General features: G+C 41.6%; 1 protein-coding gene across 1 annotated transcript; it reads left to right on the top strand.

Annotated features, from left to right (window-relative positions):
• Positions 1 to 444: 444 nt before the first annotated feature.
• cuzd1.2.S (CUB and zona pellucida-like domains 1, gene 2 S homeolog) lies at positions 445 to 2888 on the top strand. The gene is made up of 2 exons (XM_018227333.2): positions 445 to 846; positions 2132 to 2888. The coding sequence occupies exons 1-2, from the start codon at positions 627 to 629 to the stop codon at positions 2395 to 2397; spliced, it is 486 nt and encodes a 161-aa protein (XP_018082822.2). The 5' UTR covers positions 445 to 626; the 3' UTR covers positions 2398 to 2888.
• The last annotated feature ends 13195 nt before the right edge of the window (positions 2889 to 16083 follow it).

Here is a 16083-nt window from a genome sequence, read left to right as displayed (position 1 = left end):
TCAATATAGGTCTGGATTGTGGAGGATTTATGACCAATAAAGCAGGAGTCATTGGCTATCCTCTCAACCGCGCTTCAAATCAATCTGCTTACTGTGTCTGGTACATCAATGTCTTCAACAACCACAAAATAAACCTCTTTTTTGGAGAATTTAGGTGAGTATTAAAATGCTTCTTCAAGTTCATTGTAAATGAACATGAAATCAACGATTCAGTAAGTTGAAATCTTATTTAGCTATATAGAATAAACTGATCGATGTGATATCAACAACCGATGTGAAAGGGTCACACGCTTGACAATAAACACTGCTAGATGGGCCTTCTAGGCGGTCTATCAGAAATATCCATCCATGTTTTTAGGAAGGAGGAGAGATGATGATGAGTGAATGATTGGTTGAACTTTCAAGTTGGGGAGGTCAGGACCTCTGTATTGATGATTGGTTGAAAATGCATTGATGATTATGTCAGGCAGGGGATAGGCAACCAGCAGTCATTCAGATGTTATTGAACCACAACTTCCATAGCTAATATCCTGTCTGGGCCATGATGGGGGTTATATTTCAACAACATTCATGTAAGTCTTTGTTTAAGATTATTTACATTTATTCTTGTGTGATATATCTCTAGGATGTCAGATCCATCACTCTGCAACTCTTCCTACGTGTCTGTGTATGATGGAACACCACTTGGTTCTCGCTTGCTTGGAAACCTTTGTGAGACTCCTGAAAGGAACTTCATTTCCTCCTCAAATGCCCTGAGCATCGTTTATTCTGGTGGTGGCATTGGAAGTGGCAAAGAAGTGGTGTTCACTGCATCCTACCAGACCGAATACAACCCTAAACAAAATGGTACAAAGCTTCTAAAACATTTAATAGCCACTTGTCTATTATTGAGAAATATACCTCATGTTAACAGTTCCCAAACTGTGTGGTTGACCCATGGGAAGGCAGAGCATTGGCAGGGGGACCAGTGTGAAGGCCAGTTAGGGCTAGACTTAGGGGCAAATTTACTTACCTTCGAAGTTGCGCCAGCATTGGCTTTGCCGCACTTCGCCAGGCGAAGTTTTGCCAGGGCGCCGCTAATTCACTAAAATCCGAAGTTGCACTCAGTAAGGCGAAAGGTAGCAAAGTTGCGTTATCGTTAATTCGTCAAGCAAATCGAAGTTACGCTAGCGATGCCTAATTTGCATACGGCGCCAAGTTAAAGTACAATGGACGTATGTGTAGCAGCTAATACATTACACTACACAAGCCTGGGAAAGCTTCATCAAATAAAATAAAATAGAGTTGTTATTTTGCCCTACACATGTGCCCACTGTATAGTTTAGGTGCCATATGTTAGGAAATGTAGGGGGGAAGGAGGGTACCCAAAAAATTTATGATCTTTTTCAGCCTATCACCCTTAAAAAAGTAGAAGACGCCAGCGTTTTTTGGGACTTTTTTTGAAACAAGCCCTATCTAATCTATTGCACTTCGCCTGGTCTGAGGTGACGAAGGCAAGTCTGGCGCAAGAGGTAACGTTCAGTAAAATCCGCAAGTTAGTGAATTAGCGTAGTTACGTCCCTTCGCCATAGTACAACTTCGCCTGGCGTAAGGGTGTGAAGTAGCGCTAGATTAGGTCCACTTCACTTGCGAATTTACGCCAGCACAGCGAAGTAATGAAATGACGTCACACTGGCGATTTTGTGCTAGCGTTCACTAGCTGCTTCGTGCTTTAGTGAATTTGCCCCTTAGAGAGAATTCCTACTTGTTATCATAGAGTCTCCTGAAACCCAACCTGTAGACCAAAAATAGTAAGATTTCATGTGAACAGGAGTCCCTACAGTAAATCATCCAACCAGGCATTTTATATGTCTTTGTAGATCTATCAATATGTGTTAGGTAAAGTGTGTATTGTTTTTCAATAGCTGGATTGCCACAATGGGATTTATGTAAATATTAGGAATCTTTAGGCATATTGTTCAGACCGAGGACTCCTGTATGGCAGGCCCATGAATGCACTGTTACGGCCACATCAACAACGCTGCACCTTGCACTTGAATTCTGCACCTGCATTGACAAATCCAACACACGTAATTATACCGGAATTCTGCACTGCTACTTACTGACACGCATTTACCTCTTCTCTTTCTAGTGACACTTGCGTGCTCCTCTGATCACATGGTAGCTCTAGTGTCTCTTTCGTATCTGCGATCGCTGGGTCACTCTGAAAACGATGTCTTCCTCAATGACCCAACATGCCGTCCTCGTACCTTGAATAAGTGGCTGGCATTTAACATTCCCTACAAGGGATGTCAGACAGTGCAACTGGTAGGAACATGGACATCTTGGCAATATAAGACAGACAGAAGAAGACAGGGAGGGTCATTATTAAGCATGGAACAATGGGATTTAAAATAAAAAAAAAAAGTCAATTCTCCACAAAGTCCCATTTTTTAAAGAAAATATTGCAGATGATTTCCTTTTCAGATACTGTAGTTCAAGCAGGGTTGCAGTTTGGAAGCTGAAGGACACTTGACATGTGTGGGCAGGTAGAGGGCTGAAATTCCTTTGGAGAAAACCCAAGGGGAAAATGGGATAAAAATTTAACTATTGGCAGGGATAGAAAAAAAAAGTGAAGTGAAAAGAAGAAGAATGATCTAAGAAATCAGGGCAGGAATCATATAAAATTAAATGGACAAGAAACAAGTCTAGACAAGAGATATGAGATGTTACAGATCCTACAAAGAAGTGCTCTTTGCATGAGAATTAAGGGGACGCCGCCTAGTGCTATTTCACTTCCGCCAGGGGTTGTTGTAAAGGACCACTAGTTTTTTACTGGACCTTAGATTAACAGAATCCATTTTCTAGTAGACTTAAAGGGATACTGTCATGGGAAAAAAAATGTTTTTCAAAATGAATCAGTTAATAGTGCTGCTGCTGATTTTTTTATATTCAATTTTGAAATCTGACATGGGGCTAGACATATTGTCAATTTCCCAGCTTCCCCAAATCATGTGACTTGTGCTCTGATAAACTTCAATCACTCTTTACTGCTGTACTGCAAGTTGGAGTGATATCACCCCCTCCCTTCCCCCCCCCCCAGCAGCCAAACAAAAGAACAATGGGAAGGTAACCAGATAGCAGCTCCCTAACACAAGATAACAGCTGCCTGGTAGATCTGAGAACAACACTCAATAGTAAAAACCCATGTCCCACTGAGACACATTCAGTTACATTGAGAAGGAAAAACAGCAGCCTGCCAGAAAGCATTTCTCTCCTAAAGTGCAGGCACAAGTCACATGACCAGGGGCAGCTGGGAAATTGACAAAATGTCTAGCCCCATGTCAGATTTCAAAATTGAATATAAATAAATCTGTTTGCTCTTTTGAGAAATGGATTTCAGTGCAGAATTCTGCTTAAGTAGCACTATTAACTGATGCGTTTTGAAAAAAACATGTTTTCCGATGACAGTATCCCTTTAAGGTATGAAGATCCAAATTACAAGAGTAGTGGTTGAGGGGCTGAGGCCGTGGATTTAATGGGTAATGGGTGAAAATGCCCCTGATGGTCCATCACAAAACATGAAGTCTCACATGATCCCTAGTACTGTCTACAGTGAATCACACAGACCAAAAATACCAATGCTACGACATAGAGCCCACAGTGCCCTGTACAGCACAACATGTTTGACTTTCTGAATTTGGTTCCAGAGACACACAGGCCAGTCACCTATTGTACTGGTCATACACTTATATCTGGCATATTCTCCTGGCATATCTTTTTATCTGACTCTCTTAAGTGAGGATGCCTCAATGTAACCAACCCTCGGGATGATTCTCAGAAGTTGTCCAAGACTCTGCAGAACTGATAATTTCCACAAAAAGTGTCCAAAAACTGTAGTTCATATTTCAATGCTTATTTCTCAAATACTTTTGCTTCATTTGCAGGTAGAAAGGGACACGATCAGTTACACTAACAGCCTGTTTGCTCACTCAACCAAAGGAGCAGTGATCACGCACAGAAAAAAAATGAACCTGTCTCTGAAATGCCAAATGTACCAAAACACCATGGCGAGTCTAATGTACCAATCAAATGATACGATAGGGAATACTCTAACTCAGTATGGCTTCTTCCGTGCCTCTCTGGTCTTCCATCAGTCTCCTACTTTTACAGATCCAGTGCACCATTTACCATATATTGTGAAGCTCAATCAGGACTTGTATCTTCAAGCCAAGCTGGAGACCACGGACCAGACTCTTGTGTTATTCGTTGAATCGTGTGTGGCTTCTGCAAACCCATTTGACTTCACAGGAACCGTCTACTATATAATAAACAACGGGTAAATGCAACACTACTCACTTGCTTTCTGCTGACACTTCCGAGCTTTTACAGTCTGCCCTATAGAGCCTTGAAGTCTGTCGCCTCACTCAAAGCATCTATTATATTCAAAAGGGCATCCATAACAGGAATCCAAGCTTAAGTAGGCACTCCATGGTTGGTTTTAGGGTAGGTTGTCTTCTTAAATATATCTTGCCTTCTGCACCAGACACAGGAGGAAGCAGTTTGCACTATTTATCTGTGCCACTGTCAAGTATCCAATGCAATTGCTGTATATTTTATGGGTTCATCTTCTTCTTCTTTCAGTATAAAGGGAAGGTAATGGGTTTATTGTGCAGATGAAGGATGAAAATAAGTATTGTGGAGGCACATACACAAGCACAATAAAGCAATGCCACACTTATCCAACATGTAACTCTTTCCCTTGTAAATTCCAACTAGTATTAGGCTTTTCATTCCTACAACACATGACATTGTAAACCGTCTTACCTTAATATTAACTGTTCCATGACTAAGCTGCCTTCTCTCTCATTGCAGGTGCAGCAGAGTCAGAGGATACCAAACGTACCCATCTCCTTCTGCAAACATTGTTCGTTTTGGGTTCAAAGCGTTCAGCTTTCTCGACAAATCTTCCGCCGTCTTCCTGAAATGTAAATTAGTTGTGTGTCCGCCCAATGTGTTCCCGTCCCGCTGCTCTCAAGGCTGCAGGACGAGGAACAAGAGAGCGGCTAACGCAGCCCACAAGGAGCTTGAAGTTGTAGCAGGGCCACTGAAACTGGCTTAACAAATCAAAATCAAATGCAGATCCTAAAATTCACCTGTCTTTAGTTTTAGTCTTTAGTTTTAAATAGCTAAAAGCTATGGTGAATTTAATGCATCCCTACTACTTTCCCATACTAACATGCATAGTCAGCTATTCAGCCTATTATATGTTCCAATTATTAGTATATAGACTGCACCTGTGACAATCCTGTTCCTTTGCCAAGCGAGACCTTATGCTGCTGCCTGAGCCTAATGTTTGTACTAAGCACATTAAATGAAAGAGACCAACACTACAGTCTTACCATTTTTAATTTAGGATGGACTGAAGCACATTTAAAGTTAAAAGGCAAAGTCATCATGGTCCATTTGGCTTATACAGTTGTAGAGACAAGGGACAAATGATTTCTTTAGCAGCCTGCCTCAGTCACCATGCATTTGTGGGGTGGTGGAAGCCATGTTTGCATGCTGTAGATTTTGGAATATCTAATAGTAAGCTAATGGGCATTCTACAAACAGCTGTAATCAATGGGAGAATAATAATAAAATAGTTAATAACAGCACTAATGCATTTATTAATTCTTACAATCATTGCTATAACGCTTTTCACAATTCATAGACACCATTTTAATGGTGTCACTTTCAGCACATGGCGTTTGTCACGAACCGCACATCACTACACTGCAGTAATGGAACCCTGGAATTACGGACATTCCCAAACTGGTTGTAGTTCCAGGATTCCCTAGCATCTGCTTACGTGCATGCTATTCATCAGAGCTTGTGATGAGCGAATAAATTCGCCAGACACAAATTTGCGGCAAATTTCCGTGTTTTCCCACAAGCAAATTAATTCCCAAAACATGCGGTGACAATTCGTCCGGTGAAAAATCCACTGCATCAAAAAACAATTGGTGCGCGTCAGAATTGGCATCAAAATGATTTTGACGCCCATTGACTTCAATGCGTTTTGCGAGTTTTTCACTGTTTTGCGAATTTCGTCGTAAATTTTCCGGCGAAGCGACTCTGCACAGATTCAACGATCACGAGTCAGAGCAGAATGGGCCGAGGGATTGGGGGACCGTTCGTGCCTTGCAAACTTCAGCCAGGCTGGGCCCCTGAAGATGTTTTTGGTGGGGGTCATTAGCAAACCCCATGAGTAGCTGCAAATTACTAGCAGCATGTGTGGGAGCTGAGCAACTACCTTTTGTAAACAGAGTTAATGCCTGTTAAAATCTTGTGTCCATTTGTGCTCTTAACAATCTGTCCATGAGCTTGGAAACGATCATTCATTCCTTTGGGAAACTGTTTTTGTATTGAATTCTAAATATGGACTTTATTATTCTAAAACGCAAGGCAAAATGTAAAACATCTTAAAAATAGAATACAGAATCATATCATTATAAACACGCTGCTCTAATAGACACACCTCTGATTTTTTAAATTGACATGCCCTGTTCTTTCTATTAGATTAGACCAATGCCGTTGGAAACAGCATAAGATAAAAAATAAAGATATTTACTTCCATAATAAGCTAAAGGGAAGATGTTGTCCAAAAATATCTTTCCATGTTTATTTCAAGGACTTCTGGTTTGCAGTAAATTGGGATTAATATGCAGATGACAAGAACAGGGGTTGAGGGGCTGAGGCCATGGATTTAATGGGGTGTCTGGGTCAGTGGTGTAACTACAATCAACCAGACCCCCACCAAAAAATCTTCAGGGGCCCAGACTGGCTAAAGTTTGCAAGGCATGGACAGTCCCAACTCCCTCGGCCCATTTATTACCTGCTAACACCCTGCCTCTTGTTTTAGGTAAAGTTTAAGGTAGGAGAGGTTCTGGAGAGTAAAAAACAGCAGACCCTGTGCTCTATATCCCCCTGTTGCCTGGGCCCCCCAGAGGGGTCTGTTGTATATGTAGACCCCATTTTTGTGGAGTCAGCTGTAATTGCTGCACTAGTCTGGATAATAGATCCCATACCTGTATCTTCTCAGAGCAATAATTTCCCAAGACAGAGCAGAATCATATTTATCTGACAGTCACATTACAATTCACTACACAGAAAACCCTAGCACAAAGGAAAATACATAAATACGTGAATTCTCAACATCTACAGGGACAGAAAATAAAATCTAAAATGTATGGAATTATGAAAAAGTGGTAAATAGGAGGCAAGAGTGTCCCTTTTACTATTTACAGGCAATAAAAGAGACTACTACATCTTGGACTAGAGTAAGCACAGGATTTCAGGGAGGGTCAGTAATTGTCTGGTTCTTTGGGAAACAGGAGCATCGGATCTTCTGCAGAAAACTGGCCAAGGGTTTGATGGAGCTTGGTGTTCTGGAGAACAAGTAAAACTGAATGCGTAGATGAGTAGGATCCAATCAACATTGTACAAAAGCAGCCAATCCAGTTGTTTAAAGTGGCAATTCCAGATATGAACAGATTAAGGGGCCGATTCACTAACTTCGAGTGAAGGATTTGAAGGTAAAAAATTTCGAAGTTTTTTTTTGGGCTACTTCGACCATCGAATGGGCTACTTCGACCTTCGACTACGACTACGACTTTGAATCGAAGGATTCGAAGTAAAAATCGTTCGACTATTCGACCATTCGATAGTCGAAGTACTGTCTCTTTAAAAAAAAACTTCGACCCCCTAGTTCGCCATCTAAAAGCTACCGAAGTCAATGTTAGCCTATGGGGAAGGTCCCCATAGGCTTGGCTAACTTTTTTTGATCGAAGGATATTCCTTCGATCGTTGGATTAAAATCCTTCGAATCGTTCGATTCGAAGGATTTAATCGTTCGATCGAAGGAATTATCCTTCGATCGTTCGATCGAACTATCTGCGCTAAATCCTTCGACTTCGATATTCGAAGTCGAAGGATTTTAATTCCTAGTCGAATATCGAGGGTTAATTAACCCTCGATATTCGACCCTTAGTGAATCGGCCCCTAAAAGACACAATGTAGAAAGAATAAAACAGGAAAAATTGGCCCAATGCCTTCACTGCACCATAGTAAGGTTGCATTGATGGTTCCTTAAAGCCTGTCCTCTCTTGTCTCTTCATCTTCAGCACATGCCTCCAGAGGAACACAACCACCACCATAGCTGCTCTGCAGAAAAGAAGGAATGGCAGAACACTTCCCAGGAATGAAACTGTCACAAAGGACGGGATATTGGCTCTGACAAACAGAAATGGTGAAGAAGACCCCACGATGCTTCAGTTGCCCGTCTTGTGGAACATATGGATTTAATGGGGTGTCTGGGTCAGTGGTGTAATTACAATCAACCAGACCCCCACCAAAAAATCTTCAGGGGCCCAGCCTGGCTGAAGTTTGCAAGGCATGGACAGTCCCCACTCCCTCGGCCCATTTATTACCTGCTAACACCCTGCCTCTTGTTTTAGGTAAAGTTTAAGGTCGGAGAGGTTCTGGGGAGTACAAAACAGCAGACCCTGTGCTCTATATCTCCCTGATGCCTGGGCCCCCCAGAGGGGTCTGCTGTATATTTAGACCTCATTTTTGTGGAGTCAGCTGTAATTGCTGCACTAGTCTGGATAATAGATCCCAAACCTGTATCTTCTCAGAGCAATAATTTCCCAAGACAGAGCAGAATAATATTCATCTGACAGCCACATTACAATTCACTACACCGCAAACCCTAGCACAAATGAAAATACATAAATACGTGAATTCTTTTTGTTATTCCTTCTGTTTTTAAAATATTGGGAGGTATGCATTCTCTCATAAATCAGTATTTAAGTAATCATTTCCATGGAACAGAATGCTAACAATGCTTTTATGGATGTAGATCATAATGGGACAATATCACTAAATGTATGGGCACTCCTGATAGGGTAATGGCACATCTAGGGGCAGATTTATCAAGGGTCAAATTTCGAGGGTTAAAAAACCCTCGAATTCGACCCTCAAAGTAAAATACTTTGAATTCGAATATCGAATTCGAAGGATTTTAGCGCAAAAGGTTTGATCGAACGATTCAAACGATTTTAAACGATCGATCGAATGATTTTTATTTGATCATAAAACGTGCCCAAAACCTATCTACAATGTCCCCATAGGCTAACATTCAATTCAGTAGCTTTTATTTGGCGAAAGTATTGAGTCGAAGGATTTTTTAAAGAGACAGTACTTCGATTGTCGAATGGTCGAACGATTTTTACTTCGAATCGTTCGAATCATTCGATTCGATTGAATTAGATCGAATTTGACAGATTCGATGGTCGAAGAAAAAATTACTTCTCGAATATTTTCGGATTCGATCTATTCACTCGAGCTTAGTAAATCTGCCCCCTAGTATTTCTCCCCCTGATGTTGTTTATCTGAATACCCTTCTGTTATTTATAGTAATGGAAACCATTCCCATCTCTGTGGATAACAAGCAGAAAAAACATTATGGGTCCCAGTACGCTTCATGGTCCTACTCCCTGAAATTGCGGAACAACTTGAAGCAATTTCACTTAATATAATTCAATCAATCAGGTCTCACTGGGGCGTTTCTGTGTTGTTGGTTTTTTTTATTAGTCCTAACAGTTGGTATATATGTAGATAACACTGATGCGGATACAGGTTTACCTTCCTTCATTGTATTATTTCTTATATTATTTCTTGGATGATTCTTAGCCTATGAAGCACAAAGGAGATCTTGGCTTGAAACAGTTACTGCAAGTTCCTTGGATCCTCCGATTACTGAATGTTCCTCTAATATATTGACTGTTACAGAATCAGATCCCTTCAGGACACAGTGTGCAGCATAGAACTATTCAGAGGGCCCTCAATAAAAACAAGAAACACTAAAATACTGTAAAGGATATGAGACCTGCAATATACAACATATCCACTAGATGTCAGTGCAGTGAAAAAGTAAAACGAAAAGCCTTGACTTGCTTATTTCAAGGTAATGTAATATTTATGGCTCTCTACACAACTGCAAGGTGAAGGTTTTTTTTTTATAGAAACCTTTCTGCCAATTAATATTTTATTTGCATATTTTATAAATAACAATTAATCTGCTGTGCACTGTACAGCTAAAGCTAAGTAGAAACCATCGAAACAGTTTGACAAATTGTGTCAGGGGCCCCTGGTGAGTCGGACTGTGCCGAGGGATTGGCTAATTAATCTCAGTCTGGGTCGCATCTAAAATAAGATCTGGTTTAATGACTCGTGCTGTATTTGTGGCATTAACACTGCCACTAACAGAACAATTTATATAAAATATATAAGAAACAAATGGATGAACTTATTGTTGCCTATGCCGAGCAGACTTAAGATGGCCATACACGGGCAGATTTAAGATGCCGCTTCAGGCCAAATAAAAAGCTTATTTACCATTAAATGGGCCATTCTTAATTGGTAAAGGAGAATTTTTCTTAGAGGGAAAGGAAGAAAAGTACCCGCCTAAAACTAGTTGGCTCCTCTATAGTTACCAGGCCAAACAATCAGCCAGGTATCTATTAAGCATTTTTAAAAATCCTGTTGACTGAGGACCTCTGCATTCATGCTGTCCTCTCCTGACAGGCCTGCAAAGCCTATTAGGATCCAATTAATCAAAATCCAAGGGCCAAATGATCAGATCAGCCCAGTGTCGGACTGGCCCAGAATAACAGGTATCGGGGGGCTTCTTGATTATTTCATGGTCATTCCTTATTTCTTTATGGGGGGAAAAATGCGTAATAATTAGGGATGCACCGCATACAGGATTCGGTTTTGGATTCGGCCTTTTTCAGCAGGATTCGGATTTGGCCAAATCCTTCTGCCCAGCCAACCGAATCCGGATTTGCATATGCAAATTAGGGGTAGGGGAAATCGCGTGACTTTTTGGCACAAAACAAAGAAGTAAAAAATGTTTTCCCCTTCCCACCGCTAATTTGCATATGCCAATTAGGATTTGGATTCGGTTTGGTATTTGGCCGAATCTTTCGCAAAGGGGGTTCGGCCGAATCCAAAATAGTGGATTTGGTGCATCCCTAGTAACAATGGAAGAATAGATTAACTAGATATAAAAGACTAGGAGAATTAAGAGGTTGAGTGAGGTGAGAAGCAATAATAGTTTGGAAAATGGGCCCACGGTCTAAGGTTTTCTAGTGGGCCCCTGGCTTCCCAGTCTGACACTGGATCAGCCCAATTTTGGCCCAACATATTGGTGACAGAATTGGGCAAAGATCAGCTGATTTTGGTGATCTGAGAGAAGCCTAATCAGTGGTGTTACTATAGACGAAGCAGACCCCATGCACAAAAAGTCTACCGGCACCCGACACTAACCAAAGCCCTTCAGCACCCAACCCGTCTCTAAACTGGTGGGATTCCCTATTTATAGACCCGCGGCCACCCAGCTCTGATGTCACCAAAGGGGCAGGACACGCAGGCATGAATGTTTAAAAAGCAGAGTAAAGAGGCAGAAGCAGGGCACTGTAAGGTCGCAGGGTGGACCAGGGTAACGTTCAGGCTGAACCCACCCACGGGCCATGAACATTGTGCAGAAGTCGGCCCGAACCCACCCGCACATCACTAGTATGGGCAGCTGGTGAAAGACACACAAGGAGCATGGCTATACACAGTTCTTCCTTCCTACCCTTCAACTACTAAAGCCTGTTACTGATTAATCCCTTACTGGAAATAGAACATTTCTGAGCTATTAAAGTGCACTAGAAGGTACAGGGCAAACTGGAACTAAAATGCATTTACCCCACCAGCTCATGTGAATAGTGATGGGCGAATTTGTCCCGTTTCACGAATTTCCCATGAAATTTGCGAAACAGCAAAAAAATTCTAAAATGCAATGAAGTCAATGGCATCAAATTTTTTTTTTGGACGGCCAGGACAATTTTTAGACATGCGCCTATTTTGTCCAAATGCATTAAAGTCAATGGGTGTCCGAATAATTTTGACGCACGACAATTTTTAAGCTCGCCGCCTATTCTGAAATGCGGCCAAATTATTTAAACGTGGCAGATTTTTGCCCAGCAAATTTTCTTGACAGTTTTGCAAATTTATTCGCCGGCGCCAAAACGTGGAATTTCACCGCAAATTCGCGCCTGGCGAATTTATTTGCCCATCGCTACATGTGAATTGATCACACACCCCTCTTATCTGCAGGGGCATCGAACCCACAAGCCATAACATAAACGGGTTATCATGAGATGATACAAATCCAGGTCTCGGTGGTTCCCTTCCTTTTCATTATTATTTATGATAACGCTTCTGATTCCTGATGCAATTACAACATTATCAAGATGTGGTTTATTAAGAACAAGATTTCTTTAATGGAAAGTATCACATCACAATTACAATAATTAAAGGCGGAATATATCAATATATTTGTCTTTTGAAATCTTAGCCCTCCTTAACATGAGTGATCTGAAAATGTCCAATACAATAGGAAGTAGACAAAGATGTTGGGGGGCTGTTATAAAAGGGAGTTGGTTCACCTTTAAGTTAACTTTTAGTATGTCATAGGGTCAGGCCACAGATTCTGGGAAATTAGTCGCCCCAGCGACAAATCTCCTCTTCTTTGGGGCGACAATCTCCCCGAACTGCCTTCCCCCTGCCTGCTAAAATGAAAATCGCCTGGGGGAAGGTGGTGCTTCGTTTTCCGAAGTCGCCCGAAGTTGCTTCACGAGAAACGAGGCAGTTTTCATTTTAGCCGGCGGAGGGCAGGGGGAAGGCAGTTTGGGGAGATTAGTCGCCCCAAAGAAAAGGAGATTTGTCGCTGAGGCGACTAATCTCCCCGTGTGACCAGACCCATAGAATAGCTAATTCTAAGCAACTTTTAAATTGGTCTTCATTATTTATTTTTTATCGTTTTTGAATGATTTGCCTTCTTCTTCTGACGCCTTCCGGCTGTCAAATGGGGGTCAGTGACCCCATCTAAAAAAACAAATGCTCTGTAAGGCTACAAATGTATTTTCATTGTCATTTTTTATTACTCATCTTTCTACTCAGGTCCTCTCCTATTCATATTACAGTCTCTTGTTTAAAGGAGAAGGAACAGCTAAAATTAAGTAAGCTTTATCAGAAAGGTCTATATAAATACACCAGTAAACCCTCAAAGTAATGCTGCTCTGAGTCCTCTGTCAAAAAAAACACCTCATTTCTTTCCTTCTATTGTGTACTCATGGGCTTCTGTATCAGACTTCCTGTTTTCAGCTTAAACCTCCTTGCCCCGGGCTTGAGCATGCTCAGTTTGCTCCTCTCCTTCTTTGCTGTAATCTGAGCCCAGAGCTATAAGTGAGCAGGGAGAGACGAGAGACTCAGGCAGGAAGTGATGTCACACCAAGCAATATGGCAGCTGCTGTCCTAAACAAACAGAGAGCTTCTAGAGCTTTTTACTCAGGTTTGGTAAAACATTCGACAGAATAAATATAGCATTTTAGCTTGCACTATTGCAGCTAATCTATTGGCAATAAAATGCCTCTGTAGCTTTCCTTCTCCTTTAAATGAATACATGGTTGTTAAACTACAACTACAAACTACAGCAATAAAATGCCTCTGTAGCTTTCCTTCTCCTTTAAATGAATACATGGTTGTTAAACTACAACTCCCAGAATCCACTGGCAGTGAGAGAGAGAGAGGTTTATAGCTGAACTTTAGCAGAGAGGCTGCAGGTACTTAGCTAAGTAGCTTTGTCTGTGTAAATAAATAGGAGCTGTCACGCTGTTTTGAATAGACTAATCCCTCCTAAAAATGGTTGTTGCTGAGAAAGGAATCCTTATTGTTGCTGACAGGGGGCAGAAGGGAAAAGCTTTCAGCAAAGCAGTGGTTGTGGGGTCAGTGTGAGTCAGCAGAAGTGATGGGCGAATTAATTCTCCAGCTACGAATTCAATGCGAATTTCCACGTTTCGGCAAAAGAGAAAATTGAGCACGTGCCAGAATAGTCACATACATAAAATTATTGCTCGTCAAAATTATTTGTACGCCCATTGACTTCAATGCATTTGGACAAAATAGTTGCGCGTATAAAAATCGTCGATCTCGTAAAAATTGTCAGGCATCAAAATGATTATGACGCCCATTAACTTCAATGAGTTTCGCAATTTTTTTGCCCATCACTAGTCAGCAGGGTCGGCCGGGCACTAGCACAGCTCTGTATATCTGATGCCTCCCTCCTGCTGCTGCCTCAGGCCTTCCCTATATATTCTTCTCACATGATTCCAGCTCACAGGAGGAGACTGAACTCTTTCCACCTTTTCCATTTCTAAATCATTAAACAGAAATAAATCTCTTTTCTTATCATATTATGCCTGCAAAGTGGGTGATTCACCTTTAAGTTAACTTTTATTATGCCTAATTCTAAGCAACTTTTCAATTGACTTTTTTTTTCTTTCTTTTTTTGAATAATTTGCCTTCAACTTCTGCCTCTTTCGAAATGGGGGTCACTGACCCTACCTAGAAAAACAAATACTCTATAGAGCAACACATGCATTGTTATTGCTACTTCATATGCAAATTCGGATTCGGTTCGGCCAGGCAGAACGATTCAGCCAAATCCTACTAAAAAAGGCTGAATCTTGGCCGAATCTAACCAAATTCTGGATTGGGTGCATCCCTAGCATGAAGTAGCAATAACAATGCATTTGCATATGCAAATTAGGGTGAAGGGAAATCACAGGACTTTTTGTCACAAAACAAGGAAGTTAAAAATGTTTTCTTCGGATTCGGTTTGGTATTCGGCCGAATCTTTTGCGAAGGATTCAGGGGTTCAGCAGATTCGGTGCATCGCTATTTCATACCTCCCAACATTTTGGAAATTGCGGTGATATTTTTTTGCCCTAACCCATTTCTGTGCCAACACCCCCTAATTACCGTGTTCATTTTAAAAAATTTGCCAGGTTATGAAAACACATTTCTGGGGTTTTTATGTGTTATTTCACTTTTGCTAATGAAGATGAATTGCCCTTTAAACTGCAAGTGTGTATCTTGACAGCGCTATATAAATAAATGATGATGATGATGATGCAAGTAACAGTTTCCCCCAGAGACCTGCTTATCTTAAATTGTTACAAAAGTACCACGGCTCTCTGCCAAAAGCCAATTAAGTTTTAGAAACTTTGTATCTTTTTCTGGCTGTTCAGTGCAGGAGATCAAAGAGAAAGTCAGGACATTTCAGTAACAATCCGGGACTGCAGACTGAGCTATCAAAATCGGGACTGTCCCATGAAAAACAGGACAGTTGGGAGGTATGCTACTTTTTATTGTTCATCTTTATATTTAGGATTCTCCTATTCATAATCCAGTCTCTCATTCAAAGCAATTAATTATCAGTGTTGAAACTGCAACTATATATGGCTGCACCCCACGCGCATCCAATCCCTGCAGAGCCAGACACACAATTCTGCCCTAGGCCTTGCACTCTATTGTGTGGCTCAATAATTCTGCCCAGAGCGACACAATAATATTTTGCTGTGCTGATGTGTCAGGGGATTCCTTGTGACTCCATGAAAACAAAAGTCGGGAGATTCAGAGAGTACACGGGATCAGGTGTATATGTTTGGGATTATGGTGCAACTACCAACGATTTGTACCAGTGCTGTTACTTAAAGGGATACTGTCGTGATTTTATGGTGCAGTTTTTATTTATAAATTGTTTATACTGCAAATAATTCACTCTGACAAAATGTCTGACGAAAGGGCTTGCCCAGGCAGGGTTGGGGGCCACCAGGGCTGCTGTCCAGGGCCCCCTCTGCCCAACCCTGCTAAGCCACTGCCTCACATGTGCACACGCACACTAGGTTTTGCCACGACCTAGTCGTGTCGGCAGCGAGAATCCAGCGGATCTGGGTGCGGATCTGGGCTGGCAGAGCCCACAAGAGCCAGGGGCCCACCGGGTTTTTTCCCAGTGTCACGCCAGCCCAGTCCAACCCTGTGCCCAGGGCTTGTACCAGGGAGCTGTTATCTGGTTACCTTGCCATTGTTCTCTTGTAGGGTTGCCACCTGTCCAGACTTCATCCCAACAACCCGGTATTTGGAAGGGCTGTCCGAGTGAAACCTTCC

Source organism: Xenopus laevis, chromosome 7S (genome assembly GCF_017654675.1).
Source record: "Xenopus laevis strain J_2021 chromosome 7S, Xenopus_laevis_v10.1, whole genome shotgun sequence".
Taxonomy (NCBI): domain Eukaryota; kingdom Metazoa; phylum Chordata; class Amphibia; order Anura; family Pipidae; genus Xenopus; species Xenopus laevis.
The sequence above is the reverse complement of the archived record's forward strand: the minus strand, read 5'-3'. Positions and strand labels throughout refer to the sequence as shown.

What these genes read in the sequence shown, in the direction of transcription:
- cuzd1.2.S (XM_018227333.2), top strand. Translation starts at nt 627, where the DNA reads ATGTCAGATCCATCACTCTGCAACTCTTCCTACGTGTCTGTGTATGAT. An exon ending in ATACAACCCTAAACAAAATG is followed by an intron (nt 847 to 2,131) that starts GTACAAAGCTTC and finishes TTCTCTTTCTAG; the next exon opens with TGACACTTGCGTGCTCCTCT.